Source organism: Saccopteryx bilineata, chromosome 1 (assembly GCF_036850765.1).
Source record: "Saccopteryx bilineata isolate mSacBil1 chromosome 1, mSacBil1_pri_phased_curated, whole genome shotgun sequence".
Classification (NCBI taxonomy): Eukaryota; Metazoa; Chordata; class Mammalia; order Chiroptera; family Emballonuridae; genus Saccopteryx; species Saccopteryx bilineata.
Genome location: NC_089490.1, coordinates 389,378,153 through 389,399,666, shown reverse-complemented (window position 1 = coordinate 389,399,666; position 21,514 = coordinate 389,378,153). Strand labels below are relative to the sequence as shown.

At 41.7% G+C, this 21,514-nt stretch overlaps 1 protein-coding gene across 20 annotated transcripts in view; it reads left to right on the top strand.

Moving 5' to 3' along the window:
• The window catches only part of AMBRA1 (autophagy and beclin 1 regulator 1), a 237,122-nt gene that overhangs the window by 101,135 nt on the left and 114,473 nt on the right, over positions 1-21,514 (top strand). For 16 of the 20 annotated variants that reach the window (XM_066251426.1, XM_066251422.1, XM_066251424.1 and 13 more), the window contains 2 exons: positions 11,721-11,807; positions 16,548-16,727. The exons of 1 other annotated variant lie outside the window; for it this stretch is intronic. In XM_066251426.1, the coding sequence (XP_066107523.1) occupies positions 11,721-11,807; positions 16,548-16,727 (267 nt within the window). The remainder of the gene's footprint in view (positions 1-11,720; positions 11,808-16,547; positions 16,728-21,514) is intronic. 3 more of the 20 variants (XM_066251430.1, XM_066251433.1, XM_066251431.1) reach the window with 2 other exon arrangements.

The window sequence follows — 21,514 nt, the reverse complement described above, 5'->3', positions numbered from 1 at the left end:
TTCATTTTTCGTGCACACTCTCGTAATGATTTTTGCAAAAGAAAAACTGGTCCTGCATTTTGATAAGGGAGGGAGCACAAAAAGCTTTAATTTGCCAAATTCTAGGGCTACCTTCTATATTGAGAGAGAGCCATTGAAGGCTGTTTCAGAAAGATAGAGAGCCTGAGTGGGATAGAGAGGAAAGAGGAGCAAGTCTTTCTAAATTCACATTGTCCCTTCTGACCAATGCCAAGATCTCATGCTTTGGATGTACACTGTAAGTTTGCAGTGAGCAATATTGTTAAGATCTCTTTACAAATGTCTTGTTTGATGTTTTGCTTTGGTGGCCAGGGTTCCTTTGAGTATGGATATGATTACTTTAGGCTTTTAAGCTAACTTTATGGACTTAGTTCTAATGTTACTGCTGTGATCAACTCAAAAGTTCCACATGATCAGGAACTGTTTCCTTCATCTACTGATATGTAACAAACCACACAACAAAACTTGGTGACTTAAAATAACAATTTTATCATTTTTTATTGCCCTTTGGGTAGACAGGGCTTAGTGGGGGAGTTCTGCTAGTCTTGCTTGAGGTCTCTAGAGTCATCTGGAGACTCAGTTGGGACGGCTAGATCTTTCTCCCTCTCAATGTAGTCTCAGCAGTTCCTCTTTTCAATGCTTATAAAAAGTCCGCAAGATTTTTTATATAGCAGCTTAGGGAATCTAAATGTGACAGTTCCAACAGGGAAGAAATGGATAGGCCCAGAACTAGCATAGCTTGTCACATTCTCTTTTTTTTTTTTTTAATTTTTATTTTAGTGAGAGAGAAAGAGAGAGAGAGAGAGAGAGAGAAGGTGGGGAGGAGCAGGAAGCATCAACTCCCATATGTGCCTTGACCAGGCAGGCCCAGGTTTTGAACTGGCGACCTCAGCATTCCAGGCCAACACTTTACCCAGTGAGCCACCACAGGTCAGGCACATTCTCTTGGTTAAAGCAAATAACAGACTGGTCTAGAGTCCGTGTGGGAGGGAACTACACATGGGCAAGAATACCACAAAGTATGGTTCTTTGAGGTTCATCTTCAGAGACTGACTACTACAGGTACCATATCTATTTTATGTTCTAATACAATGTTTTTCAACTGCCCAATGATTATAGACTCTATAATCTTCATACAACATCAGGGTGGTTCACTCTTTCGCAGACCTGCACTGCTCCGTGGACCAATGGTTGAAAACCACTGCTCTAATATATATCCTAAAGTAGGCACTCAATAAATATACATATTTATGGCTTGAGTCAGTGGTTGGACAGACCAACTGACATATTGGTGTATAGATCATTGACTGCTCTTGTTTTATTTGTGTGAGGCTCCTGTGATTCTTAGGGCTCAGATACCCATGCTTGTGCCTTTATAGTACTCATCCTGCAACACATGTCTTTCTAAGAAACAACTTGAGTGGTCAGAGGGCATGACATTCCTGTAGACACTTGGGGCATTGTAATCCAAGGAAGGAAAAAATAATCACTCTTTATTGGACTGTGTGCTGGCTACTCTACTTTACATATGTTGTTATTTAATATAACAACTTTGTGAAATAGGTATTTCTTCTTAAAAATTGGACACTAAGGATAATGAACTTGCATAAGGTCACACAGGTAGTGACACAGGTGATACATTTAAATTGCAGTCTAATTCTAAAGCTAAAACACTGCCTTGCTTATTATATTAATTATTTAGAGTTTCTCTTGGTTAGGCACAGATCATAAGGTAATATCAGAGGGTTTCTCAATAGCAGTACTTTTAACATTTGGGGCTGGATGGCTTTATTGTAAAGGCTGTGCTATGCATTATAGGAGGTTTAGCAGCATCCCTGGCCTTTACCCACTAGATGCCAGTGCACTCCCCACACCCAGTTGGAACAACTAAACATGTCTCCAGACTTTGCCATATGTCCTCTGGGGGAGCCACCTCCCGTTGAAAACCACTGGTAAATTACTTCATGGTTTGCTGTCTTCTTTAATTTTATATATCACCAAGACCTGGCAGTGGCTTCAAACCCTCTTATTCTCATAATAACTATAATAGTACTGTCTGGTTCTAATGGTCTTGAATCATGCCTTTCTGCCATTGCCTCTCGTCTTTTGCCTTGTCTTTTTGCTTTTGTCTGTGATTTCAATAAATCAAATGCATCTGTATAAAGTAGTGTTTGTAAGGACTTTTTACACAGGTATCGATTCAGCAGGCATTTAGATCTCTGAGATAACCACCATTAGTGCTAGTGAAAAGAAGGCAGTTTACTTTCTAATTATAGTGGGGGGTGCATAAATATTTATCAAGCTGGGAATTAAATGGCTTCCAGGCACCACAGAGTTAATCTTTAGGGTAGTTTTGATTGACATGCAGGAGGATGCTAATGTATGATTCTTTTGGGGAACGGGGGAGGAGAGTGGAAATTGCAGTTTCTCTACTAATTGTACTTTAGGTGTCACTTATGACAATTTCATGTTGTCTAGACAGAGGAAATGGTGGAGAAATTATTCCACTGGAGTCAAATGCTTAGTCCAAAAGGAATCAAGAAGGTTGGTGAAGTCAGGATCAGGATAAAAGGGCAAGTAGTATACCCCCAGAGGTGATGCAGTGAAAATGAAATGTCACTAAGAGAAGAAGCAGTTCAGAGTGAACCCAGCGTATAAGAAAGTGACGACGGTACTCTGAGCTTTGTCTTAGCTCAAGGGCTAATAGTGGATTGTTTGACGGTCCCCACTGGAATCTCTGTCCTCTTGTCTATTTCTGTGAACTCCAGAAACCTCATTACTTGAACAAACATGAACCAGGAAGGCTGGTTCTTTGCCTCTGGTTAATGTCCCAATCCACTGTGCATTCTTTTTCCTCATTGTTATAAGGAAACATTCACTAACTCTTTGCTCTCACGGTGTTGGCTCTAAGGTTTTGCTTCATATTATAGAGTATAGTGTTGGTACTATACCAGGGTCAGTAGCCTGTCACTTAAGACAGTTGTCTTTGGTCAAGGATTTTTAAATTTTTAGGTCAGGAACTGTGCAAGATAATCTAAGAAGAAATGTACAGGTTTGCTGTTACTGATTGATAAATGACTCTACCAGTATATTCTTTGTAGACTTAGTAGGTCTAGAGATAGACCCTTTTGGAATTGTCTGTTCTGAATAAAATTAGCTGAGAATTCAGGATTATTGAATTCTGTCAGTCAGTTTGGGTGAGGAGTATTAGTCAATCACAATGTACTTACTACCTCTTAATTAAAGTCTAAACCTGTATATCACAGATGCTGTTTGTGGGGAGTATGTGCATGTGAGTATCAGAACTAGCTGTGGGACTTGCCATTGCTCCACTCTTACTCAGCCTTTCGTGAAGAGCCTCTGATCCTCCTTTTTTTTTCCTAGTTGAAAAAAAAATCTATGGTCTGTGAGCAGACTGCCCTATTCTCTCTCCCAGAGAAAATGGATTTGAAGGCAGAGTGAATATGTCCCTGCAGATAATTTTAGGCCTTTGAGTTCAGATACTGATAAATTTGAGTTTTTATTACAGATTGAAGTTTCATAACAATAGTGCAATGTGTTAAGAATATACAAGAGCTAAGCATAGTACCAACCAATCATTTTACAGTCGTATTAAAAATAACCACCTGCCAAACAGTAGCAGAGGGTCATATATTCCCAGAAGGATTTGGCTTTTTAGTAGGTTAGACTTTTGTGTAGCTAGATACGGATTTGCACACCACATATGAATTCTGTTCCTCAGCGTCTTCCCTTTGGTGTCTGTGATTATGTTGTGCTCTGATGTTTTACCATCTATATCGCTCATTACACAAGAGGCTTGAGGGATATATTGTTTTGTAAAGATATTTTAAAGCTTTTCTGGTGTAAGGCATTGTTTTGAGCTCCATGAGTTGTTTATGTTGATGATAGTAAAATAAGGCCTATCCACTCAACATGCTCCATGAGTTCTCTCTGTAGTGTGTCTGGTTTTTTCCTGAGAGGTTAACTTTTCAGGAGTGCCACCTGGCCTTGGTCCACCCCACAGCAAGGGGCAGGAATTGCCTGCCTGCCAGGCTCTGCTGCCAAATGCATTATGTGCTGCAAGTGCACCCCTAGAAAAGTGGGGGGCCCTGCAGCAATCAGATGCATACCTGTCGTTGGATAACTTAAACGATAATTGCCAGTGTGTGAAATGGGGAGGCTCTGATGCCTCCGCTTTAAAGCAGAGATGTCAATTTGGAAATCATAATAGAGGTGTCGTTTCAGAACACACAATTATTTTTTACAAAGAATAAGGGCTGTCATCTCCCAGCCCAGGCATGCGCCAAGTCAGAGATCTGGAGCTTGCAGAGTGGGATTCAGAAATTAAGAAAGCAAGGTTGCATCCTGGTTTCTTTGGTCCTCTGCTCCTTCACCCCCCTGAAAACATTGCCCTCGTTCTCCAGTGAGGTCTCTTTAGACAATACACTCACTGTCCAGGAGCATCAGTGGTAGCTTCCCAGGCAAGTAGTAGCCTCTGACCTTATGATTTAATAAGCCTCCCAGGGACCAGTCTGTGCTGCACTTATCAGGACAACTATGCCAGCACTTTAACCTGAGTGGTTTGTGACCACAGGGATGAAGGGTTATGTAAGCAGTTTCTGAAACCTTCTTCCTTCAGGAATTTCAGTGTGAGTGTTTGAACAGCTGGCAACCTTTGAAAGTCACTGGGTCAGTGAGGGGCAATCAGATATGTCTTCTTATTCTTCCAAATCTACTTAGGCCTGCTGATTTATTCTCTTAGATGTTTACTGGTCTCCTATTATATGTTAGTTAGGATGTGAATTTTAATGGGGATGAAAAGATGACTTGGACTCAGTACCTGTTTTCCTGTAGCTTGTAGTCCAGTAGCAGAGATTGAGACACAGGTAACAGCAGTACAAGGTGACTTTGAGAGAAGGTATTTTAATTGAGGTTTCAGAATGTTATGGAGTATTGAGGAAGAGAGGATGAACTTCTAGCTGGCAGAGTCAGGTATTTGAGCTCTAGGATTTTTACAGGTTCAGATGGAGAAGAACTTTCCATAAAGAAGAAACGGCCAAGTAAAATACATAGATAGTGAGGGTGTTTAGTTTAGCTGGAGCAGTGGTTCCCAAAAGTGTGGCCCAGAATCCCTGAAGTCAAAACTAAAATGCTGTTATCCTTTATCTTTTTCACTTACTCTTTCATAAGTGTTCAGTGGAATTTTCTAGAGGCTACGTAATGAGTAATGAGGTTATTAGCATGATGGCTAATGAACTCTGTGCTTGTATACTAAAATTTTCTGTTTTAATTTTAATAGAGTCCATAATGATAGATAAAACCCTCTAAACAAGAGCTCTTTGGGCTCCTCAATAATTTTTTTTAGAGGTTAAAGAAGTTCTGAGACCAGAAACTTTGAAAACCCATGGACTAGAGCAGACAGTATATCCAAAAGAAATGAGAGATTTGGCTACATAGCTTTGGATGCCAAGCTGAGGAATTTTGATTTTACTTTCCTACGCAGAAGGGTGCTATTAGTCTGGCTTTGGTTCCCCTGAACTGAAATAGCAGATGTCACCCAGACATCAAAGCCAGGCTGGGAAGTTACTCTTTTATCATGGGGCACCAGTGGCATCTTAGTGTCTAGGGCGCAGGCTTTCCATATTAGTGTAGGTCACAGAGTTCTGGCATTTGTTTGTTTACAGTGTTTCGAGAAGATCTGAGCCTGTTTATTGACTGTAGGATATTGATTTTCTGTGATCTGACAACTAGTTAAAAGGATATCATTATTCAGTAAGGAATAATTGTCACTGGCTTGTTATTCTGTCTATACTAACACCCAAACTCTTCAACTCTGATAATCATTGAACTTGAAACACTGAATCTTTTCTTTTGTATAACCCATCTTATCTGCCCGACAATGTAATTCTTTTCCCAGAGCTTTCTGCCACTATTTTTTACTGTTTTCCTAGACATCAAAGGATACAGCTGATTTAGGGAACCTCCTTACACATATTCAAAGTATTAATCAGGGAAGAAAGAAATACTTGTATTTAAAATTTTAGAAATTTTATAGCTTCAGTTTTGTTACTATTGACTTACGATTTTAGTAGGGTTTAATAACTATATTTTGAGCCTGACGAGGTACTGGCGCAGTGGATAGAGCATTGGACTGGGATGTGGAGGACCCAGGTTCGAGACCCTGAGATCGCCAGCTTGAGCGCAAGCTCATCTGGTTTGAGCAAGGGGTCACTTGGTCTGCTGTAGCCCCCCCCCCCCCCCGTCAAAGCACATATGAGAAATCAATCAATGAACAACTAAGGAACCACAACGAAGAATTGATGTTTCTCATCTCTCTGTTTCTGTCTGTCTGTCCCTATCTGTTTCTCTCTCTGACTCTCTGTTTCTCCCCCCCCCCCACAAATTATATTTTGAGAACTCACTGTAGTGTGTAAAAATTTTGATTTTGAGGGTTTTTTTTTATTTATTCCTTAGTGACTTCACCTTACCTTTCAAAGTCTTTTAGAGTAGTGGTGGGCAAACGCGAAGGGCCAGGAGGTAAATATCTTAGGCCTGTCTCTATCAGCATTACTCAGCTCTGCCTTGTTAGCTTCAAAGCAGCAGTAAATGAATGGATGTAGTTGTCTTTGAAAAAAAACCTCTATTTATAACAACAGGTTATCTGGCTCACTGGCCTGCAGTTTACCAAACCTCTTAGAGCATTAGGGCAACTTGCTATTTGAAGAAAGTCTTTTTTTAAGAGAATTCTTTTGAAAATGAATAGTTTTTAGTTGCTTATTTTTAGATTTAGATTTAAATTTTTAAATAATTTAAGATGTGTTGAAAAGTTGCAAAAACAGTGCAAAGAATTCCCCTGTACTTTTCATTCATGTTCCTAGATACCATATTTACTTTATTATTCTCTTTTGATTTGTCTGTATATGAACATGGTTATGGTTTTTATATTTATATGTTTGTGGTTATTATATTTTCTTAAATATTGAATTTTCTTAAAGGAGTGTTTGTATAGTTTGATAGAACAGTGGACTCCAGACTTTAAAAAAAGTCTGTCAGTAAAAGTGTTTTGAGCAATCTGTGTGTGTTATACATTATGGTTATATGTTATAAATCAAAAGTTTTAATATTTTCTTTCTACTCCAGGTAGATCCAAGTAGCACAACCCCTGGTATACCTCATTTGAACACCACTATTCTAGAGAATGAACCAGGCAGACTTTTAAAGAAAAGTTTTGTTTTTGTTTTTCTGTCAGAGCTTCTGTGACTCTTTAAAACATTTCTAAATTGAGATTGTAGATCAAAATGAAATGGTAGCTTCAAACTTGAACAAGCTTATTTGAGCCCTTCCTAAGTCTGACCTGATTCCACATAACAAATTGGATGGTAGATCGTTAAGTCCAGTCAAATTTGTGGTGGCCAGAGCAGAAGGTACAGCCATCGCATTCCATTTTCTTGTGTCATTTTCTCCAGAAGGCTTTGCAAGAAGCATTCTGTAAGAGAGAACAGTCTTTCTTTGGCATTCCTAGGAGTGGTGATGATATTTACTTGTCTAGTAACTCTAGTTTTTTCTTTTTTTTTTAGTGAGAGAAACAGAGAGAGACAGAGAGGAGGACAGATAGGGACAGACAGGAAGGGAAAGAGATGAGAAGCATCAATTCTTCGTTGAGGCACCTTAGTTGTTCATTGATTGCTTTCTCATATGTGCCTTGACTGGGGGGGCTTATAGCTGAGCCAGTGACCCCTTGCTTAATCCAGTGACCTTGGGCTTCAAGCCAGCAACTTTTGGGCTCAAACCAGTGACTATGGGGTCATGTCTATGATCCCACACTCAAGCTGGTGAGCCCACGCTCAAGCTGGATGAGCCTGCGCTCAAGCCGGTTACCTCGGGGCTTTCAAATCTGGGTCCTCTGAGCCCCAGGCCAACGCTCAATCCACTGTGCCACCTCCTGGTCAGGCATCTAGTTCTTTTTTTATTCAGCACCAATTGTAGAAGTCTTTTTATTCCTCCAGGTAGTACTTGTGTTGTAGCTGTAGACAACTTCATGTTTCATCAGTAGTATGTGGAGGAGGGGAGTGTGCTAGTCATATTGATTGGCTTTCCTGATTTTGTGTATTAGCAGTTAGAATGCCACATATACATGACTTGCTAGTACACTGTATTGCCTGGAGAACAAATGGTGCCAACAGATCTCTAGTAAGTAGGCACAGGGGATGTATATTCCAAAAAGAAGCTCATCAGGGACACCCCAGAGACAAGGCTTATTAACATTCTGGTTTTACTCTGATTTATTTATTTATTTATTTATTTATTTATTTTTATAGGGACAGAGAGAGAGTCAGAGAGAGGGATAGATAGGGACAGACAGACAAGAACGGAGAGAGATGAGAAGCATCAATCATCAGTTTTTCATTGGGACTCCTTAGTTGTTCATTGATTGTTTTCTCATATGTGCCTTGACCGTGGGCCTTCAGCAGACCGAGTAACCCCTTGCTCGAGCCAGCGACCTTGGGTCCAAGCTGGTGAGCTTTTTTTTTTGGCTCAAGCCAGATGAGCCCGCGCTCAAGCTGGCAACCTCGGGGTCTCGAACCTGGGTCCTTCCACATCCCAGTCTGACGCTCTATTCACTGCGCCACCACCTGGTCAGGCATGGTTTTACTCTGATTTAAAGAAGTCTTCTAGTTAAGATAGGAAATGAGAGTGGCAAGTAGACTTTGTAAGATTATAAAATGGAATCATTAAAATCAAAATTATCCAATTCAGCTTTCTAGTTCAAGAATCTCCTTTATAGGATTGTTAAAAAGTCAACTCATATCTCTTAATACTCTCACTCCTTGGCATAGAAAAAGGTCGTACTGGCCTCCTAACTTAGCAGAAATACTTAAGAAGAGAAATGTTAGTCACTCTGGAGGATGCTCCTTGTCAAAGGGCCTCTGCTTACTAAGTAGCCATTTGTAGATAATGCGACTGGGCTCAGTGCTGTTCAGGACTAACTCCAGAGTCTCTGGAGATGGGACAAGCTTCTGGGTGTTCCAGGACAGTCAGCTGCTCTCAGATCTTGCTCCCGTTCTTTAACTCCCACCCAGTTCCTATGGAACTAGTTTATTAGTAATGAATAAAAATTACTGTATGTAAGATGGCATAAATGTCCTGAACACTCTTCTTATGATTTTACTTTTCTTTTTTCCTCCAGTCTGTGTACCTCTCACTACCCCTTCCTCTTACAAACATTCTGTATTTCAGGACTTGGAGACATACCATTATTTTATGTGCCCCTTTGAAAGGTAAAAAAATCCTGCCAATTAAACCATGTCCCACTATTATGAGATGCATTTTAATTTCAGATACATTAAATGTGATGGGGAGTATGTCTGTGAATTGATGAAACACAGCATTTCTGATGCTATAAACAGTGATATTGAAGATGTATTTTATTACATTCTTCTCTTCTTCATTGGTTACTTTGTATTCTCCATTGGTAGGATGGTTTAAAGCAGGGGTCCCCAAACTACGGCCCGCGGGCCACATGCGGCCCCCTGAGGCCATTTATCCGGCCCCCGCCGCACTTCTGGAGGGGTACCTCTTTCATTGGTGGTCAGTGAGAGGAGCATAGTTCCCATTGAAATATTGGTCAGTTTGTTTATTTAAATTTACTTGTTCTTTATTTTAAATACTGTATTTGTTCTCGTTTTGTTTTTTTACTTTAAAATAAGATATGTGCAGTGTGCATAGGAATTTGTTCATAGTTTTTTTTTAGTCCGGCCCTCCAACGGTCTGAGGGACAGTGAACTGGCCCCCTGTGTAAAAAGTTTGGGGACCCCTGGTTTAAAGTGTCTTCAGTGTGGGGATCATAGGCATTGTTTGGGTAGGAAACATCATTTAACAGTTCTTTGTTCTGGGTGGAAAGGGTAGTAAGCCAGTTTGACAGGTCCTCTGCCCTCTTTCTTCTCCAGGCTGTTAGGGGAAACGCTGGTGAGCCAGTTGCTGGGATAAAGTGATCGCTCATGATGACTATACCTAAAACCGGCTGGTTTTAATAGCAGTGAATTGAGTTAACTCCATTGTGAAAGATTGGTAGCTGCTGTCCTTATTCTGCAGATCTGCTTTTAAGAAGACTCTGGCAGGGAGCCAGAGACCTGTTCCCGGGAGAGCCAGGCAAGATGCTGCTTGAGAGGAACAATATGCATTTTTTTCTGAGACCATTTTCTTAGAAACGTGTTCCATGGCAGCGGCTTGATTGACTGCCAAGGCACATTTGAGTTGGGAAACAGTGAGGCAGACATGGCAAACCAGGGGGTCCCTGGGCCATGTTTATCAGATGTGTTTTTAATTGGACTTTGTTGTACAAAAAGAAAAAAATGTTTTAGCTAATATTTAACAGTCAGGAGATTTCATGCAAAAGCCCAGATTTTTAGCTACTATTAAAAATAATCAGATCCAGTTATACTGAGCCCACATTTTAGCTTGGACTCAGTGGATACATATGCACTTGTTACCTGCCGGGGGCTTGGATGGCTGTGCGGTATAGCATAGTGGTTTGAAGCAATTTGGAGTTTACAGACCTTTACTGGCGTCCTGGTGCTACCACTGGATAGCTGTGTGCCACACAGCCCAGTGTTCTGATGTGTGTATAGGAATGCCTGCTTTTCCAGGTTGTAGCGAGGTTATTTATTTATTTATTTTGGTGTTTTTTGTTGTTGTTGTTGTTTGGGTTTTTTTGCATTCCTCTGAAGCTGGAAACGGGGAGAGACAGTCAGACTCCCGCATGCGCCTGACCGGGATCCACCCGGCACGCCCACCAAGGGCGAAGCTCTGCCCACCAGGGGGCGATGCTCTGCCCCTCTGGGGCGTCGCTCAGCCGCGACCAGAGCCACCCTAGCACCTGGGGCAGAGGCCAAGGAGCCATCCCCAACGCCCAGGCCATCTTTGCTCCAATGGAGCCTTGGCTGCGGGAGGGGAAGAGAGAGACAGAGAGGAAGAAGGGGGGGTGGAGAAGCAAATGGGCGCCTCTCCCATGTGCCCTGGCTGGGAATCGAACCCGGGTCCCCCGCACGCCAGGCCGACGCTCTACCGCTGAGCCAACTGGCCAGGGCCTGTAGTGAGGTTATTTAAAGAAATATATGCAAAGTGCTTTGTATTTGCCTGGCATCAAAAAAAGTGCTCAATGAAATATGTGTATCACATATGATCAGTTGAATTTATGATGGGGTTAGATTGAGTAATGATTTTTGTCAGTTAAGAGCCCTAGGAATTCTTTCTTACAAAAATGTTGTGAGCAGAGCAGGTGAATAGAAGCTAAGGGAATGTGGATTAGGATGACATGGAGGAACTGAACACCAAGATAAATGCTGGCACATGATAATCTCTGGTAGTCTAATTTTCCCCTTGTGTGTTAATCCTAATGTCCTGTTTGTCTACTGGAGGTACTGTAAACAGAACTAAGGTCATGTCGCTGAAGCACTTGTTCATTTCTCACTGAAGAGCAGTGTTCTGCAGAATACAGTGGCTGTATGCAGTGTGGGAGCTCTGTAGCTCTTTATTTACTTATGTCTCTGAGTACTTAGATTGTAGGAAGGGTGTGATCCCAGATAACAGGTATTAGCTAGCTGCAATGGGGGATGTTATTTATCTTCCCCCGTTTTTCCTTATGAATGACCTCTGAGTTGGTAATTGACAGGGATTATTGCCATTTTTTTAATCTCTGCTAGGAGGCTGCTGGAGTCTTCCCTCATTTCATTATCCCGTTATGATGGAGCAGGATCCAGAGAGCACCCAATTTACCCAGACCCAGCGAGGTAAGGCCAAAGTGAGACATGGCACTAGGTGGGGGGAGGGGCTGTCCTTGGGGTTGCCAACTGTTGGAAGCCCCATTTTGTGCCTCTCTGGTCCTGGTGCTCTTTTACTCTTCAGTTACAGTTTTGAGACAGGTGGTTCAGGTGATTGGGAAGTATTGAAGGTAAGTGAACAGAACCTTTGGTGACCAAGTTTTGACTGAGCTCTTGTCCTTTGAGGCTCATTGCTGTAAATGTGGCACTAGAGGAGGGACCTGAGGAAGGCACTGGCAGAGTCACAGGATCTAGTATATTCCTTTTCTTCAATCACAGAGGCTGTTGCCATTCAGATGGACAGCCAAAAGGAAAAAGTTTTTATTAGTACGGAAATTACCTATGAATTCAAACAAACAAAGAATCCTACTTTCTCTCATTTGAGAGAGAATTTAGAATATCAAAAAGCAGAATTCAGGCTCATTCAGTTGAAGTTTTTGAGACTCTGAAGGAAGAGATGACTGACAAATGAAACTGAGTGAAATAGGATAGAATTTTATTAAAGTGCTTGACTTTAACTGACTAGAAGACATTTGAAATTTTTTTGAAGAGATTAAAAAAAATTCAAATGAGTTGAAAGCCCACCTTTACCTGATACCGGTAACTGAGGACCAAGTTTGGGGTGTTTGAGTTCATGTGTATGTACCATTTATAATGAGAGGCCCTTTGGGGTCATCACAGCTGGACTTACTGATTAATAATGATATAAAAAAAAAAAGGGTAATCTGTACATAACTTAAGCAATGCCAGAACACAGTGTGAGGCTTTGCCAAAAGAAAATAATTTATAATGGTAAGGTTGGCAAGTTAATATAGGTCAGATAAAGCTAAATGAGCCTTGCTCTAGATTAAAATTTTCAAGGCTGGAAAAACTTTTAGACCAAGTTGATTCCAGGGATATTGAATGATTTTTGTTGTTGCCACAGTTACGATACTTAGCATTCCTTCTGAGGTAACTAGTGAAAAGGTCCCCCATTATTCTCTTCCTTTTTCATACCTCAGAAATGGCAAATCCAAGTCAGGGAGCATGGGTTTGATGGCTTTATAGCTGGTAGACAATTTAGATGATGACTGAAGTAAGGAAGTTTATGGTAGTCTGTAATCATATTTGAAACTAATAAGTCCTAAATAAGAGAAGGAAAATTTTTTGCGTGGATCAGATACTCTTGAAACAATAACTTCTTACACTTTCTTTTAGGACAGCAATGAGACTCTCATCCCCAGAATTTTTAATGTGACAGGTTTACAAGTGATTCTTAAAGACCACTAGCTGTTCTGCTTTCATGTTATTTATTCCTACTCAGATCTCTTTATCACAGAAACTGTATACTTTGTAGTGTTTGTATTTTCCCATTTTTCTCTTTGAACACAAAATAGGGTTTTTTTTGGAGGGGGAAGTATTCTCCTTTGAAGAAAACTTGAGGATTTATTTAAACATTTAAAATTTTTCCTTGGAATAAGAGTTTGATGGTTATTCAGCTCTTCAGTAGGAGGAGGATTGCTACCTCGTTACTGGTGGTTTCATTTCTTTTTTCTTTTAGACTTCACCCTACACACAATATGTACTGGTCCGGGCCTTTTTGGGACAGCTCAGCATTCACATCCTTAGCTTCCCTCTACATACCCAAAACACAGGCTAGGGATGTATTTGTAACTACATTTGTAACTGTATTTATAACTATGCCAGCGGGATTCCTGTCCTATAGTGAAATTAAACAGTTGGGGGTACCTAGTGCTGGATTTGTGTCCCTACATGACTTATTGTCAGTGTCAACATTATTTCTGCCTCTATCACCAATAATATTGCAATTTTCCCATTAGTTAGGGAAGGTTATGAATTGAGGAATGAAAGTACTTACGGTCACTTTCAGAACCAGTTTTGAAAAACCAGTTTTCATTCTACTCTTGAAACTTTTTATATATACTTTCTTTTGTAGTCTGATTGACTTGAGAATTTAACCAATGATGGTTGATATCTGCTGTAAGGTTTTAAAATATTTGGTAGATACAGGAACAGCTCAAGAATATTGACTTCTGTCTGTTGAAAATAGAAGATTAAAAAAAATTTTTTTTAATTTACTGATTTTAGAAAGAGGAGAGAGAGGAAGGAAGGGAGAGAGAGAGAGAGAGAAAGAAAGAGAAAGAAAAGGAAAGGAAAGAGAGAGAGAGAAAGAAAGAGAGAGAGAGAGAGAGAGAGAGAGAGAGAGAGAGACGGGGGTGGGGTAGGGTGGGGTGGGTGCGGGAAGCATCAACTCAAGGCACACATGAGAGGCGTTGCTTCTCGTATGTGCCTTGACCGGGCAAGCCTGGGGCTCAGTTTTCCATGTCAACACTTTATCTACTGTGCCATCACAGGTCAGGCCAAAAAGAAGATTCTTGATTCAACCTTGCAGCATGCATGGGAACTGGGGTTCAAATGGATAATGAAGGTTCCACAAGTTGAGACTTTTAAGAAATAGTTCTTATACTCTCGTGGTCTTGGCCAAAGTGTCTGTGCATCCTATGCCCACCCGCTATATAAAAGATAATTTGGGCGGCCCTGGCCGGTTGGCTCAGTGGTAGAGCATCGGCCTGGCGTGCAGAAGTCCCGGGTTCGATTTCTGGCCAGGGCACACAGGAGAAGCGCCCATCTGCTTCTCCACCCCTCCTCCTCTCCTTCCTCTCTGTCTCTCTTTTCCCCTCCCGCAGCCGAGGCTCCACTGGAGCAAAGATGGCCCTGGCGCTGGGGATGGCTCCTCGGCCTCTGCCCCAGGCACTAGAGTGGCTCTGGTCGCAACAGAGCGACGCCCCGGAGGAGCAGAGCATCGCCCCCTGGTGGGCGTGCCAGGTGGATCCCAGTCGGGCGCATGCGGGAGTCTGTCTGACTGTCTCTCCCTGTTTCCGGCTTCAGAAAAATACAGAAAAAAAAAAAAAAAGATAATTTGGGCTCAGGAGTGTCAAATGCAGTGTACTACATAACAGACTTTTGAGTTCCAAAGACTGGCAGCTGGCCTTGGGAATTCCATTTGCCGGTTGGCCAGAGGAACAACACCTTTGATGATGAGTATTGGAGAGGTAGCCTGAGTTCCTATAGCAGTTGACTGCAGGGTCTCCTTTGGCCTGAGTCAGTAGATTGACTGAAGAGTTGCCCAGAGACTTTGCCAGGAGTAATGAAAGGTCAGGGAGCAAAAGATTTGTAAATACTTTCCCCACCAGTTGGATACAGCTTTTATTTCCATTCTCAATGAGTTTTTCCAGGTTTCCATTAAAATAATAATAATAATAATAATAATAAGATGCGTGTTCATTTTATTTTTATGTTTAAATATTATAGAAGTTAAGATCCTCAGGAATCCTCATGAAGATTGCTGTTTCCTTTTAGTTTTTTGTTCTAATTACAGAAATAAATGTTCATATACATATTAGTATATATGCACTATTATTCAATTTTCTCCCCCTTAAAATTTTATTTTAGAGGACTTTCCTTGTGTGCATATAGGGATAATTTATTCTTTTTCATAGCTGCTACATAGTGTTTCTTTGTATAGATAACAGTTTATTTAATCTGTTGATGGGCATTTGGGGTATGTATTTCCCAGTTTTTCACTAATTCTACCTCTATATCTATATCTATATATATATCTTTGTATCTTTGTATGTTTCTGTAGGATAAAATTTCTAGTGGAATTGTTGAGTCAAGTATATATCACAGGCAGGCTATAATTCTGGAAATTTCTTAGTAATCCATTTAATATCAAATAAAACATTCTTCTGTTATTGTTTGTCTCTCACACTCAGTTAACAGCCTCAAATTATATGTGTTGTGCAAGATATGAAGAAAAACTTGAGAAAGAAAGGGACGTGGCAAGTTGTGTGGGACACTAGATGTTTTCTTGGAATATGAAGATGCTAAGCAGTGGGAAGGCTATAGGTCTAAACTGTTTACTGAGAATAGTCATAGTAAGGGACAAGAAAAGAGAGTGACCATTGCCTTCTGTATGGGTCAGGTCCCATGTAGCCTCTGATGCTCGGTCGTAAGAAATGGAAAAATCTGTTGTTTTTCTTTTAGGTATTTCTGTTTGCTAAGTATATTTTACTTTCAATCTCTATCCTGAATATTTTCTCTGTTACAAATATCTAGGAATAATTTGTAAAGGAGAGATAAAAGATTTAAAGAGGCAATGTTAAGGGGCTAGAACAAATCTGGAGCATGTCTGTTTGTTGGAGAAGAAAGGTGTTCTGGAGAAGATGATGCCTGTAGATGCCTTAGTCATCTAGGTTTACTGTCTCCTGGTCAGTTTTCTCATCTGTAAAATGGAAGAAGAGATGACTTGTAGACGATTGCTATGGTCCCTTCATTTTTTATATTTTGAGTATGCATGATTGAGGAAAAGCTTGCGAGTCTGTATTGCACACCCTGAGAAGCAAAAAGGGGTCCTTTTCAGAAACGAAAAAGAAAACGCAGTGTTATTCTCCTGGGAGGGGGCAGCTGTTGCTCAGATGAGGACTGATTAAACAGTCCCTTTGCCTTATCTCAGAACAGAAACATTGGTGGTAATCTGATCAGCATATTGTGCAGTATGCACCTCCGGTGAGTTAAATGCCCTTTAATTTTCATGTCTCCAGAGTTCGCCGCGGCAGGGAGATGCCATGGGAGAACTGGATTTACTGTCTTTCACAGTTTTCCCCACATTAGTGCTAGTTTGTGTTTGTCCATCTCTGTCTCTCTCAGATTATCTCCTGCTGCATACTACGCTCAGAGGATGATCCAGTATCTCTCACGGAGAGACAGTATTCGCCAGCGCTCCATGCGCTACCAACAGAACCGGCTTCGTTCTTCCACCTCCTCCTCTTCCTCAGACACCCAGGGTTCATCAGTAGAGGGAACCGACTTGGAATTTGAGGACTTTGAGTAAGTACACACTCAGCTTGCTTTCTTCCTTCTGCTCCCAAGCTGTGAGTGCTTCCAAGTTGGCCGTTGTCTGAGCAACAGTGGTTGGCATTCTTTCTTCAAACCCCTAAATTTCTATTTATGAGTGATAGGATGGGATGAGGGACTGGAAGTTAAAATGCCCAGGGCCTTCCCACCTCTGTCAGTGGCATTGCTGATTCCCCAGATCTTGTGTAAAGAGACAGCCCATTAGGCCCCAGACTAGACTGGGAGAACATGGCTGCTGCTCTCAGGCAACTTTTTATTTCCCTTTTGTGTGAACAGTGACTGTGGATATGCATCTCATGGACTCTGTACAAGGAGACAGGAGGCTTGGTGTTTTTCCTCTTAAGTAGAGTAGGTACTGAAAGATTAAAAAGAAATACTCAGGTTTTCCTAAAAGTTAGGTTTTCTTGGAACCCTTGACAACACCAATACTTTGAGGTTTTACTCCCTAAATTGTCTCACTCTTTCCACGCCCAATAAGGATCCTTTGAAAGGTGCCTGTTAGATTAATGTGGTGGGTTGAGAGGTGATTCCTTCCTCTTCTGTTCTTTTTAGTTGTTGGTTGGGGGACGGGATGAGCTATAGGATCAGGGTCAGCCCCAGGCTCCAGAATTTAAGCTCCCCAATCTGACATTTGGGTTTTGCCTTCTCTGATCCATTGTTTCTGATCTTTCCAGCCTTTCATTATGTTTCTTTCCATTCTGAAACTGAGTGTTTTAGGCCTGTATCGAATTGGACATTGGGCTTTTGTTTTGATTCCTGTATTTTGATATTCTCAAACATATCAAACGAGAAAGAGAAGAGTGGTTAAATATTTTTTTTCCTCCTTTTTTTGCTGGCAGTATTGAAATAGGACAGCCTGTGAGTCATTTTCCTTTTCCTCTCCATCTTGACGGCCTGATCAGATCCAGGACCTTAGGATTTCTTGCCTCCCCTCAGGAGCTTCCTCTTCAGTGAGCTGAGTGGATAGGTCCCCAGGAGCCATCTTGCAACAGGATTTTATGATGTGTTTGAGAAGTCTGTTTTCCAGAAAGGACTAAAGAGATGGGAACAACCTTTGTCCTAGTTCACCTTCCTGATGTGATCCTTAAAAGCTGGTACAGTAATATTAGGTTATAGTAATTAAATATATAGAAATATAGAAAAACATGGAAGATATATAAAAATAAGATATTAAAAACAATTAAGGAAATTAAAGTTATGCCGTCTGGATAGGAATTAATATAGTATGTACAGATATGATAAACAGACTGCCTTTTGCGCAGGGCTCAGTTAGTGTGTGTGTGTGTGTGAAGTTACATATAGATAAGAAGTAGCTTGTTGTCATAACTCTGTAGGTTGATTTAGGAGACTTCCCTAGGAACATCTTAAAAGTGGCTTGATGTAACATTTCAGTAGATTAACATAAAAGGGACTCCCTGGGAGGATCTTCTAAAAAGGTGGTTTGAGATGATAATCCTGTAAATTGACACCTGTTAGAAGGTGGGTTGAGATGATAATCTTGTAGGTTAACACCTGTTAGAAGGCAATGGCCAGAAAAGGTACTAAAGCTAAGGGGCCCCTCTTCTGTGGGAGTCCCCCAGGCTCCAACGTGAATGTGGACTGTTCCACGCTGCTCTGACCAAAGACAGCCGAGAGGAGCATGCCTACGGGGCCCCCTTAAGCTGTGCCATGCACGTCAAAAGGATTTGTGAGTAATAAACTGCCTGTGATTCTTACAACTAACTTGTGTGTCAGTCGTGTCTTTCCTCCCGTGGCAGTTGGTGTCGGCACTGATAAGTAGAATCCTCATAGCTGCTTCAAAGGTAGTCTTGAAGAGACGACCAGCCCTGCTAATAATAAGCAGGAGTGTCCCACTGCACAGGGAAGTCAAGTCAGGGACGCCTGATCGACGTAGAGCCTGGGCTCTACTGGGACAAAAGCACACTAGCAGCTGTGTACTTGGAAGCAGAAAGAAAACCGGTAATGGGAGGTTGATTTGTCTGAGGCAGCTGTAAATATGACAGAAGTGCAGGGGTGCTTCTGAAGCACTGTGGTGTGCAAATGGAGCAGGGGTGGTGGCCCTGTGTCATCAACTCTGAGAGAGGAGCCCAGCTACTCTCTGACTCTCTGTGTGCGTCATTCTCCCTTCTGTCCACTCTTGGGGAAGGTGGGTGCATCCAACAGCAGTGAAGGCAAAGTGTCTCCACTCCCTTAGCCATGCAGACACCTGTCGTGAAATACTATATGTTCCCCTGTAGATGTGATGAATTTTCCAGCACCAAGATCTATTCAGGGAAGCAGTTTCGATGTACACGATGAGGCTGCTGGGACTTAGTGCTGCTCAAAAGCCTCAGTAATCCTGTAGAGCTTTGGGAGTCAGTGCACATTGCCTGGCCCCGTCTCCATGCACGTCTGGAGGGCTGTATTATCTTTGCAGTGGTGGGACGTGGGGCACATACCTTTGAGCTCTATCATACCTCGTGACTTGTCCTTCACAGTAGAGTTCTGGGTTAGTTTAAAATGTTCTGTTCTCATCTTACCTTCTCTTTCTTCTGCTACCACCTCCTCCCTTTCCCCTTCCCTCCCCCTCGGTTTTCCTCTGTCAGAACGCCTCCTCCCTGTGCTCCCACAGCCCACCTGTGCTCTCACCTCCCCTGTCTTCAGCATGACCTGAATTTACATTGCCTTTTTCACCTTCTGTGCACTGACTGACTTGCCATTGTTGTTCCCCAGGGGTCTTGTAGTGTTCCCTGGTTAGTAACAGTGGGCTGCTTTCTCTAATGCCCTCTGAAAGCCCCTCCCCTGGGTGTTCACCTTGCTTTGGGGGCTGATGCAGACTTTAATCTTGTTCTTAATAGCAGCTGTGGATCGGTCACCTCAATATTAGTAGTGTAGGTTTTCTAGTGAAGGATGTTGCTGCCTGATTGATGTCATTTACCATCTGTTCATTCTATCTCTGCGTCCTTCCTTGCCCTCCTCCCCCACTGTAAACTGACTGCTGCTTGCAGTTGCTCCTCTTCTCTTCCTATCTGAGTGCTCTGAGGAGGGAGAGAGGGAGGAATTAGGGAATGTGCAGCCCGTTTTCATTTCTCTGCCACAGTCCTCTTCCTTAGCTTTAATAACCAGAAGGAAAGTTAGAGGCATATACTCTCATAATTCCTAGTTCTTTCAGGTCGGTTAGACCTGGCCTGACATCCTCCTAACACACTCAGGCTACCATTAAAACAAAGTATTCTGTTGGGGTTCCTCACCTTCACAGCATATAATGCTCCTGCCTTTGCCACCCTACTTTGACCTCTTCAGTTTGCTTCTGTTTGCTAAGGCTTAGATCATTTTGCCATTCTCTAGCTCAGTGGTTCTCAACCTGTGGGTCGCGACCCCGGCGGGGGTCGAACGACCAAAACACAGGGGTCGCTGATGGGGTCGCGACCCACAGGTTGAGAACTGCTGCTCTAGCTTGTCTCATCCAGGTATATAGAGTCCCCAGAAAATGAAGGGGAGCCATTTCCCAGAGCCATCATTTTGATTCTCTTTTATCAACCATTGAATGAAAGATATCAGCTATAATTTTTATATGTATATTAATTTATAATATACATTTATAGTATATATATACACACATGTACATATTATACTACAAATGTATAATAGAGATTTAAAAAATCTTTTTTAATTCTTATAATAACCCAATAAGATACTTATTTTGTTGTGGTATTCTAAATTGTATATGAGGATACTGAGACTTCACCAAAATCAGACATGTCTAAGATTAGAGAGCAGGAGCAAGCATATTTATTGTTTTGACTATTATTGTCCTGCAGATTTAAAAATCTTTAAAAGTGATGTACAGCTATTTGAGCCCTTGCTTCATGAACTTGCTGAGGAACAAGACTGTCTAGATTTATCTCTAGGGAAGATAGCTGTAAAGTTTGGTCAGTATCAGGTTAAATTTTCTGTTCTTTTGTGGTCTGGATTAATGACCATCTCCCCAGGCAGGCATCTTCTCCTGCCATTCATCTCTGTCTGTGGGAAGGAATGAGTCTGCGGGGTCCCTGTGTTTGTCAGAATGCACAGACAGGACAGAGACTCGCTGTCATCGGGTCTGTCCTGAAGCCCTTGGCATCCGTCTTTGCATAAAGCTGTTCACAAGCAGGGTCAAAGTGTGTATGCCTGTGACATTGCTGTCTGCTTGCTAGAACAAAGATGGCAAATAAACATAAAGAAAATTCCCATTTTCATTTTAGCTGTTCCTTTGAAAAGAGGAAGGGAGGCTTTTATAAAGCTCAGGTTAAGGTGCTATGTCCCAGTAACTGCTAAAGCCTGCAAAAGAGGTGGTATACGTGACTTCATGACGACTGTTCCAGCTATCCCCACCCCCTTCCACATTTTATCTGTTGTTCTAAATGTACTTATGATCCTAGAATTATTCCTAGCTCATAGTCCTGCCCTTCCTGACTCTTATTGTAACTACTTTACCTTCCAAGGCAAAAGGGGCATCCTGAGCTCATGACAGTCAGAACTACCGAAGCTTCAGATTAGATCAGTTACAAATATTTCCACCACATATATCAGCCACTAGGTAATTATATTCAACTTTCTTTTACATTTTTTAATTTACAGTTGACATTCTCAATTTTTTGTTTGTTTGTTTGTTGTTTTGTTTTGTTTTCCTGAAGTTGGAAACAGGGAGGCAGTCAGACAGATTCCTGCATGCGCCCTACCGGGATCCACCTGGCATGCCCACCAGGGGGTGATGCTCTGCCCATCTGGGGCATTGCTCT